Source organism: Barbatula barbatula (genome assembly GCF_947034865.1).
Source record: "Barbatula barbatula genome assembly, chromosome: 23".
Taxonomy (NCBI): Eukaryota; Metazoa; Chordata; class Actinopteri; order Cypriniformes; family Nemacheilidae; genus Barbatula; species Barbatula barbatula.
Window position 1 is genome coordinate 4,835,221 of NC_136786.1, and position 12,678 is coordinate 4,847,898.

A 12,678-nucleotide genomic window follows, 5' to 3' on the forward strand; every position below is an offset into this window, starting at 1 on the left:
TCAAATGTGATCATAGTCTTTTTTTATTATAATGTATGAAAAACTGCTTTACAACAATGAAATAGAGAAAAGCACTATATACCTAAAATTGACTATTTATGGTAATATATGTGATTGACAGACACGTTGACAACTATGGCACAGAAAAGAGCTGTGTAAAGATTCTTTGAAAATGATCATTAGTAGTCTTGTACTTAAACCGACTGTATGCAGGCTTGTAACATAAAGGAAGTAAACAAAGAGTATCATGAAGAGACGATGATAAGATAGGTCATCTCTGTGAGATAAAAGCATCACATTCCTTTGCAAATGTATTTTGACCACTAGCTAATATAGAGGCACATATTAACACAGCCTTCAACCGAAATGTATGTACAAAATGTTGCTTTACCTATTATGACTTTCCACCAAAATATCTCCAAATCTATTCTTTGACACAGTAATTTTAACTGTAACATGCGGATCACATCAAATAATAAAAAAGTAGCCTATTCATTTCAAAGGTCTATCAGATAGCAGAGTGGATGAGAGAGTCAAGCATTTAAAGCATTAAGGAATGCAAAAGTGCAGTTGAGTTGTCATGTTAAAACTCATCCATTCTTCAAGGGTCAGTTGCTAATCGGCTGTCAGTGGCGTGATGAATGACCTGTGTGTGTTTCTGTGTGGGGTCAGTTAACAGACCATCTCTCCTGTCATCATATCGTCTAGACACAACCTCACCCCAACAAACACACAACTATCCCTTTCCTTTGCCTTTCTGTTAGCAGGTAATGTTATGAGGTAAACAAGTATTTTTTCATTGTGTGTTTGAATTCATAGTACATTCACAGTGACTATGAAGGTTGTGATAAAGTAGAAGCATAATCAGATGGTTCCTGGTCTGAGACCATTATTATTGTGCCCTGGATCAAGACATGACTTGAGTACTCAACGTGTTCGTGTCAGCTAAATAATAATACCTACTTATGGACAGACCTAACATACAAACACGATTAACAGTTTTTGATTTCATCTAGAGGAGGGACCCAAGCAATAATTGAGCCCCTAATATCATTCTCATTAACAAACCTAAGGGTTGCTTCTCTTTTGACACTTGCAACCAAATGGCAACACGCCATTTAGAAAACCCTAGCATTAGCACCACAATTTGGAGATACATCAAAAACCTTTTGAGTTTTTCTAATGCAATTATGTTTAATTGGTACATTTCTAGAGTTTGAATGTTAATCTAGTATAATCGGGTTATAATGTGATCTAGTAAAAACTGGATGCCACTCCTTTGCAGATACTGGTGTACAGTATGAGCTTCAATACAATTAAACGGAAACATGGACAAGGATAAGCATCATATTTATTAGTATTGGTCTAAAGTACATTTATTTACATATCCTTTTGTTTATTTGCTAACCCTTAAAAGGGATAGTTCCCTCCAACATTTTCTCATCATTTATTAAATGAATTGTTCACTTTCAACATACATTTTTTTGAATGATAATTTACTCATCCCTGTTGTTATCAAAGATGTTTGTGTATTTTTTTCTTTAGTCGAAAAGAAATTAAGGTTTTTGATGAAAACATTCCAGGATTATTCTCCATATAGTGGACTTCAATGGACTCCAAATGGTTGAAGGTCAAAATTACAGCTTCAGTGCAGCTTCAAAAGGCCTTTAAACAATAACAGACGATGAATAAGGGTCTTATCTAGCGAACCGATTGGTCAGTTAAAAAAAACAAAACATGTATATGCTTTATACAAACAAATGCTCGGCTTGCTATGTTCTGCCAAGCCCGATCACGTAATAACATTGAAAAAAAATCACGCTTGACGTAGGCGGAATCCAGGATACTCACACAAAATGAGCACTTTTCACAAATAAAACTAACACACAGACAATTGAATATTCAACAGCTTTTGAACGGTCCTCCTTCTCCACATTTGTAAACGCTGAATCGGTACTGCCTACGACAAGTGTAACCTTTTCAACGTCATTTCGGATTAAGTGAAGGTGTGATCGCGCTTAGCAGAACAGAGCAAGGTGAGCATTTGTGTTTATAAAGCATATACATTTAAAAAAAAAATAGCTGTAATGCAACCTTTAACCTTAAATGCCATGCCTCCAATACCATAACTTAAACTCAATAGACACGTTTTTGTTAGTAAAAACACATTTTTGTGGGCGGAGCCAGAAAGAATCCCCTGGCCGCTTTACTAACGCTAGTTTTTTGTTAGCTTGCTTTTTGGACAATGACTGGAGAAAATCTGATTTAATTTGAATGTGTAAGGTCAGTTACTGCCTTGGACTGTGACTGTTGATGAAAAAGTGAACGTTAGTGGAAGGAACCAGATTGGCCGACCTGTACACGCTGACATACTGTCAGGAATGGATTACCTCCAGTTAAATTAAGTGGTCTGACATTCACACATACCAGATAAAGAAACCAAGCGTGTTTCTCTTGCGTGTGATCCTTTTTGTTCCAGTCTTTTTGCTAATATAAAAATACACAACATTTTTACACATCAATAGTTTGATCTTTTTTACAATTTGGAGAATGTCCCCCCTCTCCCAGTGCCGGAGCTGAATTTAGTTGCTCCGGCAATTGCTTCAGCTTGAATGACTGGAAAGCCATGATCCATCTCATACTGCAGGGCCTGTGTGAATGAGGCGGCATCAAAGACGGCATGACAGGCAGAGTTACGGTCGGCACGAAGACAAAGCTGTGGAAATGCGCTGATCTGTTCGGCAAGTTCAAGTGCCACTTGAAGTGCTGAAACACACACAAACTCTTAGAGGTTAATGAAGAAAAGGGCAAAAGCTAAACCTTCATGGTGGAGTATTTACATACACAACAAAATTTGACAAGTTCATATTCATTTTTACTAAATATATCCAGTGATTCTACTCGTGTGGTAGTTTGTTTCTGGGTTTCAAACTACATCAAAATGCCAAAGCAGGTTTACAGTATATGTACCTTGGCCATCGGGCACCACTCTGTTTGCCAGTCCAAATGTCAGAGCCTCTTGTGCCCTCACAGGTCTGCCGGTAAGGATGAGATCCAAAGCACGGGATAAACCGATTAACTGTGGTAACCTCACAGTACCCCCGTCGATCAATGGAACACCTGTGTAAGAGACAGAAAAACATTGTTTTCCATTTCCAAAACAAAAACAAAATTACTTTCATCTAAAAGCCTTTAACTAGATTTTCTGAATAGCCCAATGGAAATAATGCAACTCAATTGTTAGTGCTTTGAGAGATAAAGAGATAGATAATGAATGGGTACATCAATGGTATACCCACTTGCAGTCCAACAAGTCACACATCCCGCAATCTGAGCTAATGTGGATTTAAGTAGGGACTTTCTAACAGTAAACGCATCCTTTTATATTTCCCTATATCTTTCCCAATTACTCAAAGTCACTCATTTAGAAAGTCAGATCTTCATCTGCATACACGCATACACATCAGACCTGATAAGTTACATCCCTTTCATTTATGAACATATTTAAGTGTTAATAGCAGAGACAATTAAATTCAATTCTGTTTATATAGCGCTTTTTACAATGTGCATTGTTCCAAAGCAGCTTTACAGGAGAAAATAAGAAAAACTGAAAAACACACAAAAAGGTCAAACACAGCAAAGTACACGGTGACACGCTAAATTATTCTCGTAAATAATATCTCATAAAAGAAGTCTCTCGGTTTTTTTAAGTGAATGCTTGGCTGAAAAGATCTAGATTAAATCGGGAAAGTGTGTCTGATCCTCGAATAGTGTCGGGAAGGCTTTTCCAGAGTTTAGGTTTAGTCATTAAATAATTTTTAGTTCAGGTCCCAGTATTGTATATGACCTGTATATGACTCTTTATTAGAACATTTCCTTTAAAATGACACAATTCACCTAAAAGAGAGGTTACCAAACACAGCTGTCAAATACATCAGCAATTGTACGGCAAATGTGCCCTCTTTCCTTAATATGCTGCCGTGAGTAGAGCGCTGACTGCGAATACAATGTGAGGTGTTGAAAGCTCTGGTTAAAGTATGTTCTTGGAAAATGAAGTTACAGTATGGGCTTTAAATAGGTCAATAAGATGTGACTGTTGTCTTTTTGCCAATCCATAGGCACATTTAAATGTTCATCTCCACACACACACACACACACGCACAAAAGACATTGAAGTTGTACAATGGTTTCACAGAAGTCAATGACTAACTTCATCTGAGAAGTGAGAGTTAGCACCTGGATGATTTCAGGTGTTGTACTGAATGAATGGATCTTTCTGTGTAAGCCTGCCCTTGAACTTTAATGTCTTCCTGTGTGAGTTTATGCTGGTGATACTGGTATTCACAGAACATCAACGTCTCAACTATGCAAAGTGATGCCATGTTCCACCACATAGAACACTAGAGCTCTGGAAAAAACCTTTGCATCCATCCAAAAATACAAAACTACAAAAACACAACTACAGCTAAACAATGATGCTCTGGTGTACAAAAATATTTATAACCAAAGACCAGCTTCCGAAAGTCATTGTAATACATATATTTAAGTAGACTCAAATTTATTATACCAAACAAAAGTTGAAGTCATTACGATCTCTTCAAATCCATCAGTGTGACTTAAAAAACAACAACAGCTCAGAGAAGAAGCACTTTTAAGCCAAGACAGGATCTATTAGTTGAAAGAGAGCGTCTGAAAATCTGAGAAAGGTCGAGTCATTTCAGTCGCTGGCAGTCGCTCCCAGTGGCTGAGGTGAACGAATGGAAACTACACACAGAACAAGTGGCTTTGACCACCTGGGAAGTCTGAAAAGAAGCACCAACTTCAAATAACACATCTTCTGGCAAGGCATGAAGAACAAGAAACACTAGAAAAATGATAAACTCAAGTGTGCGAATGAGGAAAAGGCAACCGCAAAACCTTCAGATTTAAAACAGAGCCAATGCGTGCATATGGATTTTTTGTGTGACTAAAAAAAGATAAACCCATTGTGTTTTTTTTCACATGAAAAATTGTAGGGCTAATTTAGTTTTGTGGTTTGATGTCGTATCTGAAGACACAACAGGAAACCATTATTCTGTCGAGGCAAGTATTCCGCCACATCAGAGAGACTTCAACAAATTTTGGTTGCATATTTCCCTTTCCCGAGTCTGCTTCTCTTTCTCATTCAATTCTTGCTGTCTGTCACCACGAGGGATTCCCCTAGGCTGTTCCCATCTTGGTTTCTCAAATACAGCCCTAGAAATTCACTGCCAAAACAAGATTAGGTAAAATAAAACCTATAAGCAGGATGTTAAAATAAACCCTTTCCACTGACGGTGGCCAAGACGTCTATTATGTGAGATGAATGGTGTTTAAGGGCCTGCTGTGCACTGCAGGGTAAGTACAGGAGAGAGCGAGGAAAATTTCGAGGAAATAAGTGGGTAGTGTCAGTCCGCTCAGTCCTGTTCTGGGAGAATAAGTCTCAAAATGACAGTTCTCATTTCATCTCAATCATGGCGGAATGACCAGAGGAAGCCATGTGCAGCAAAAGCAACGCGTACGATTTGTCGACTAAACATTTGTGGAATAAATTACGGTTTTAAGTTCAGAATTTGTTTTATGACGTGAATACCATATTTGCTATTGGAATTACACTTATTTATAATGTATTACCAAAAAGTTACTTTCCTTATATGAGAACAACATTTGAATATAAAATGCAAAAGTCTGTTTTTTATACTGTTTGATTGTTATGGTCTCCTCCATTGTGTTCACAGATGATGACACACATGATGTCCTCCCAGTGGTGTAGTCTACTTTTTAAGTATACTCTGATCCCCCCAGCCAACTCAACCGTCCCCCACAACCCATGAGCACCACCACACTCACGAATGCATCAATTCTAGTGGTTTCCATTAAAATACCATTATGAACCACACATTTGTTTTTTATTATAAACTTCAATAAAATGTCTTGTACATTAATGAGTGTCCTATTGATTCCCATCTGCATCTATTGTGTTTGGGCAGGGTTCCACTATTTTTCAGTAGGGCAACCAACATAATGTAAAGAATATCCTGTGAAAGTATAATATTTATATTTTTATTTTTATTTAGTTTGATTTTGACTGACTAAGGTCATGTCAAAGACTTACAATAAATCATATTGAAATAAATGGTTAAAATCAAACTCTGATGCTTGTCACTAATAACTAGATTCTTAGTTTTCTCACACTGGGTCACACTTATGAGTGCAACTTGCGCCTTTTATTTACATTGATAGTTAACTTTAATAATCAACAATGAACATTTGTGCAGTTTTATCCCTTATAGATTGCTGGCATTGCCACTAGCCTGACTTTCATGAGGCTGGCCAGGTGTTCTCATCTACCACCGAAAACAATTATATACATTGTAGTACAAGTAATATCTCCCTTTCTCCGTCATTTATGTATTCACCAAAGGAACTAACGTTTGTTAAGTTGGCTAGTTACAATTTAATTCCAACAATGCCCTTACAGTTATGTTGATGATAACAAATATGCTCAATTTATTAAAGATACGCAGTGGTGTGAGTTGAGTTATCAGCAGAAATACCGGCGGACAGAGTACACGATTACGACCCCGGGACACAATCGCAGCAGAGGGTACCCCCACGTACAGCGTAGCATGAGCTTCATCGGGCTCATTTTCTGTAATACCTGCAGCAGCGAAGGCAGGCTTACAAAACACTGAAATGGTGTAGTTTAAATGCTCGCCTTTCATGGTCTCCTTTTGTTTCATATCTCCCGGTTACACCAAATGGTCCAAAAGTTAGTGCATTGCACTTTTCTGACACAAAACGATGTTGTTACATATCCTCACGCTTTTTTAAGTGTATATACGGAAATCCTCTATCATTTATAGAGGGCGTATACCTGGGTATCACGTAGACTACACCACTGTGTTCTCCCACATCAAATTCCCACATACCTGAACACTGTTTGCGTCTTTAAAAGTACAGCCTTACTTAGCCTTTCATAACCTCTACATTTATGCATTTTGTCAGACGCTTCACCTAAAGCGCATTCATTGCTTCATCAAAAGACGCTTCATTCAAGCTTCATCAGCATGTGAGATATCAGGGTATCAAAAACAATGCAATGTCACATGAAAAGATTTTTGTAAGTCTTCACTTTGACTGTAATTCACCAATAAGTACTGGTGAGTGCTTGGAAAGACACATCCGCAGCAAAAGTCACATCCTTCTGGGTGGCAGGAGTCAGTCTGAGGTACTGCTTCGTAGGCACACAGTGCTCAGTGTAATGAAAGACAGAGGGTCACGATGATGGCTCCATGTTTTAAAAGAGCAGCTGGAAAAATCAGTTCCTGGCAGTAAATTACAGCACTGCTGGCATATTTATACACACAGTGGTCATATCTGTAGCATACAGAAACGATAGTTCGCTACTACAGCACATGAAACTACAACTCATTTTCTAGGTATTTTTTCAACACAGACTGTCCATGATTTTTGTGGATAGGAAATGACAAACCTGCGCTTTACAGTAGTTAGTTGTGTCATGGTCCATTGATGCCATCAATCATAATTCCGTGTTACATGGATAGATGCAACGGTACTGAATGACTTCCAAACTTTTGCAAAACACTATTTACATTCACAAGTTTTTTTATATGATGGAAATGTGTTAGTAGCTGCTTCATAGAAATAGAAAAAAAGGACAGGTTGTTGTTCAGAGTTTTTTGTTGCTGTTGGTCCGACAGAGAGAAAGTCCAAGTTCTTTAATCCTATATGTTGTTACATTACGTTAGGTCACCCAATACAATTAAACTGCATTTTGCTTGGTCACTTCACCCAACTTAGGAAATTAGAGAAGTAGATAATATAATAGACAATACCTACCGAATCTGCGACAAAAGACGCCCATGATAGAGCTCTCCTCGACCACCCTGAGGTCAGCCAGTAGAGCCAACTCCAGACCCCCGGCCACGGCATACCCGCTGACCGCTGCTATCAATGGTTTAGACAGCTTCAGACGAGAGGGACCCTAGAGCAGACAACAGACATTCCTCCCAGCTTTGAATAATGTTTTCTTAATAACAGTTCTCCACCCATTTCCAATGATATCCTTAGTCACTTTCTGTCTTTCAATGCCAATATTTTGGCCCTTATCAGCTTAATCTAGCTATCTTTTTTTTTAGCTTTTGGCGAGGCTGTGTTACTGTTAAAAATCACGCTTGGTTCTTTACACACTGTATGCAGAATTAATGTACCTATACCTACCCTATACCAAATGGTGTGAACTGGTATTGATATTGTATATCTTATACAAAACATATATAATCGGTACTTTTTAAAAGACTTTCTACTCGTACCATGGGGCCAGGACCACGGCAGACATCTCGCTCCAGTTTGAGGGCTCCGGGGCCATGTGCCATCTCCTTCAGATCATAACCAGCACAGAAATTCCCTCCTAAAACAAACAACAAAGTACACTGAACCAAGAGAACCAAACCACACATTACTAGTGTGTTCCATGTTATGGTGTAATCTATTATTCCAATATTTTAGTATTTTCGGCCTCTATATTACTGCAAGCAGAATAAACACTGGTAATAAGAATTATAAGATGAATGTACAAATTTCCATATACAGAATTACTAATACTCATTCAATTACCACGCCGAGACAAAACACAGCAATGAATGTTATTCAGCAAAAGCAGTTTTGAGTTTTTGTTGATAATTTGATACAGTTAAAAGTGAGCAGTTAAAGCAATTCTCCAGTGTTTTATTCAATCAACCACCGTTTGAACCCAGCAGCATAGCAGCAATTATTCATAATTTCACGAACATTTACTTAATGGCTACCTAATGGAATCTAGACCAGTGAGACTGTCTAGTGTCTCGAATGGTACTTTAATGACTTTTTAAAAGTTTAAGATACAGTAGCCTAGACATTAACAAAGGCCCATGTTAACCGTCATGTGGAAATAAACGTGTTCTTGTGTGGCCATTATTACGTCTGGCACTCATTCATTTCTTCAAAGCTCAACCAATTACAGTAATCACACGTGTTCTCTGTGCTGCTCCCTATCAAATGTGCTCTGCTTCATTCACCTGCTGATGGTCTTCTGGATGAGATCCAGCTTCAGAGTGTGGGAGAGAGCAAAATTGGACTTCTATTGAGGGCGTGTTATTTTATGGCCAGGGATAATTGTTCTGAATTTGGTAAGATTGTCATCATGGGCTTTGACATAACACAGGACTCTTGTAGCTACGTGCCTACATAGAGTTCCTTTGCAGAATAGACGAATAATGAGATAATGAGAGAACAATTTCAAGCTTTAGTAAGTAAGTCCATTTTATTTATATAGCACATTTCCACATAGCAGAGCTATCCAAAGTGCTGTACAATGTAAAATAAACTTATTTGTAACACTTTAAGAACCCCAGTCAAGCCCCATTTTATTGTTTCTACCAACACCAAACTGCATGCTTGTGGGATTCCGTAAACAGCATAAGACAGCATACATTAAACATGCATACATATTTTAAATTATTAACTTAAAGGTACAGTTAGTGAAAACCAATGCTAAAGGGCGCAATATCAAAACAGCAACAAAGCCATAGCTTGATGACGCTGTGAATGACCAATCAGACGGGAACGAGAAATCATGTTAGCGGATGAGGAAAAGTAATAAAGTTTTCTAAACGTTATGTATAATTGTCGCTTGCTAGACGCAAGACGCTAGACACTTCTTCCGCTAATGTCCACGACACTGTTGTCAAGCTGTTTTGAATTCAGTAACAAAGGGTAATGCGGCTATGACGCCATTGTCAGGCGACACTTCACAGCCCCGTGTCACTGTTTAGAATGGCGATTTTCTCACGATTTACAAGCAGGCAAGTTGGAAACATTTGAGAAATTGTAAGTACTCAGCTAAACAAAATTAATAACACTGGCCAAGTGTGTTTTAGATATTTAACTGCACCTTTAAATTGTTTTAATAATATGGATATATATTGTCAAGTTGTCAATATGTATGGTAGTGTACAGTTTTGAACACATCAGTCATGTGTGTGCACATAAAACTTAACAACTCCATGAAGCACTGCCACGTTAAGATTGTTGTCCTGGTCAAAGGCTGACAGCTCCTCTAGCAGTCTGTGGGCAGTCTCCTGATTCACTGCATTACGCACTTCAGGCCTGTTAATGCCAATAAGCATCACTGTACCCCTTCTCTCAGTGACCACCATCCCACCTGCTCAAAAACAAGTTAGCTGCTCAAAAGAAGACAAGATGCAAAAATAACAATACATCTGTATTAGTCATGCTATAAAGTGACCATTAAATGTATCTGAGCAAATGTGTCAGAACACTACATTACAGCAAACACAGCACAACCACAATTTTTTTTACAGTTTTCCAAAGTACGTTTGTTAGATTTTAAACAATACATGTATAACTGATTTCATAAAGGCGCTAAAAAACCCTGTTGCTTAAAAGTGATCGTGAAGATGGTTCAGAAGTGTGCTTGGGTTTGGGAAAAGCCATTTCGTTTGCTTGCAGATTACATTTTTGTTATCCAATGCAATGGCATTCAGATATTTGTTCAGTTGTTTGAATGTCTACATTTGTTCAGTTGTCAACCTAATAACTGTTTAAACACAATTCAAAGCTAACAAAGTTTGTCTTGCTTAGATGAAAAGAAAACATTACTTAAAGGAAAAAAATGATCTCATTTACTCACCATGGAGTTGTTCGCTTTCTTATAAAAAACATGCTGCTTAACATACTGAGAGATGTATAGAAGAACGTGTGTAAGCAAACAGTTCTTGAAAAAAGAAATGAAAATTAAATGTCTTTGTTCTGTTGTATACATAATGTATAAAGCTTGGAGGTGAGTAAATAAAGACAGAATTATTATTTTATTTTTTCGGGAGGGGTGAACTGTCCATTTAACAAAACAGTGTAATTGTGTCAGAACCATGTTCCGTACAATGTGTAGTGACTTTCTTTTCCAACCTGGTCCAAAATCAAACGATTTTATTTACGTAAAAGTTTTGGGTTGATTTTATTCATTAAGATTTTGATTAACTTTGTAACAAGCCGTAAAACATAAACATTCTAACAATTTACAAGCAACATAATACGTTACACAGAGTTCATAGCACACTCTCTAGAGTTAAACGCATATTCATAGACATAAGAAATACTAGACCGCGCATTTGCTGCTTTTGGTCAGCTGCTGCGATACGTCAACGGCGCCGCCATATTGGTCGGGGCAAGAGTAGCTAAATTTACATTTAGTAATTTAGCACACGCTTTTATCCAAAGCGACTTACAACAATTTGTTGAGAAATTATGTTTTACCCAGAAAAACCGCAGCACCGCCATTCACTTGTGTTTGTATTGACGGTTGACACCCCATATGGCGGCCAACATACGATCCAGTGGTCTAGTTTTTATTTATTTATTTTTATTTTCAACAAAAATAATTATTTACAAACAGTCGTGTATATAATGAAATACAACATATATATAACGATCCAGCGGTCTTGTGTAGAGCTGTTAAAGTCCAACCTTGAACTCACATTTGATTGGTCAACTGCACTAGGCGAACACCAGAGCTCCTCCCACTCTGAAGGTGCCACAGTGTATGACCTACTTGGAGCACCTGTGGCAGACACCGTCCACAACAAAACACACCCTTGATTTAAGCTACAAATGTAATTAAATTTGAACTGTAATTGTATTATTTAATTGTGAGAAGAAATAAGCTATTGTCGGGTTATTGTACACGGATAACCTAATAATAGCACCTACCAATACGAGACCAATACACAAATTAAGTTCATATTAAATGTAAGTATATAATGATTTATAATGGACTACACATTGTACAGACAGTGGATTATAACCAATACATTACTCGCAAGGAATTAACCGTGCATGGCATCTGTTGCCATATTATTTTATAGAACAAAGCACAATGTCCGTGTACTTTGATTCTCTATTTATTCTTTACAAAATAAATACAAATGAACGAAAAACTTTTCAGTTCCATTAAAACTTTTTTTGTTTCTTAGATGGAAAAACAGAAAACTCATTTTATGATCTTAATCCATTTCAAATTCTAGTTTCTACGTGCAACCTCAAAGTAAACTTTCATGTCATACCGCTCCCTGCCGATCAAACAGCAAATTATTTCAAGTTTTACCTGAGCCAGCGTTTGTTCTTGACGCGGTGCTATAAAACGCCTGTCCTTTTATTGAGCTTAAACTCTCGTGAAGAACTGACCTCCTAAAGCCTTTGTTACACGATAACCTGCACAAAGTCAAAGCCATGACAATATTAATATAATCACTTTATGTAGCGAGTTCACAGTGACGTACACTCAGACTTCACTGAAGTAAGAAACAGTACATGTTCAAATACACCAAAATAAAGGTTCTAAAACGTTTTCTAAGACGGGCTCAGCCAGGACTCAAACCAAGAACTCTTTGTTGAGCAACCCAACTTTTGGAGTAAAAAGATATTATATAGATATTATAATGCACAATATATTTAATGAGCTTTTGTAAAACAAATATGTTAAAGTTAGCAATTAACTAAAACATTTAGAATTGTATGGATCCGTTTTTATACGGGAATAGTTCATTAAAACGGAACCCTTTTTTATCAAACACATATTAT

General features: G+C 37.4%; 1 protein-coding gene across 2 annotated transcripts; it reads right to left on the reverse strand.

The window, feature by feature from the left end:
* Positions 1-1,333: 1,333 nt before the first annotated feature.
* LOC306912164 (enoyl-CoA hydratase EchA19) lies at positions 1,334-12,408 on the reverse strand. Of its 2 annotated transcripts, XM_079488067.1 has the most exons (6): positions 12,203-12,368; positions 10,083-10,243; positions 8,355-8,456; positions 7,882-8,026; positions 2,971-3,120; positions 1,334-2,766 (listed from the first exon to the last, which is right to left on the reverse strand). In XM_079488067.1, exons 1-6 carry the CDS (start codon positions 12,327-12,329, stop codon positions 2,537-2,539), a joined length of 915 nt encoding a protein of 304 aa, XP_079344193.1. In that variant the 5' UTR covers positions 12,330-12,368; the 3' UTR covers positions 1,334-2,536. The 2 variants fall into 2 exon arrangements, with proteins under 2 accessions (XP_079344193.1, XP_079344192.1); XM_079488066.1 differs by lacking the exon at positions 10,083-10,243 and having other exon boundaries at positions 8,355-8,452; positions 12,203-12,408.
* Between the last annotated feature and the right edge of the window lie 270 nt (positions 12,409-12,678).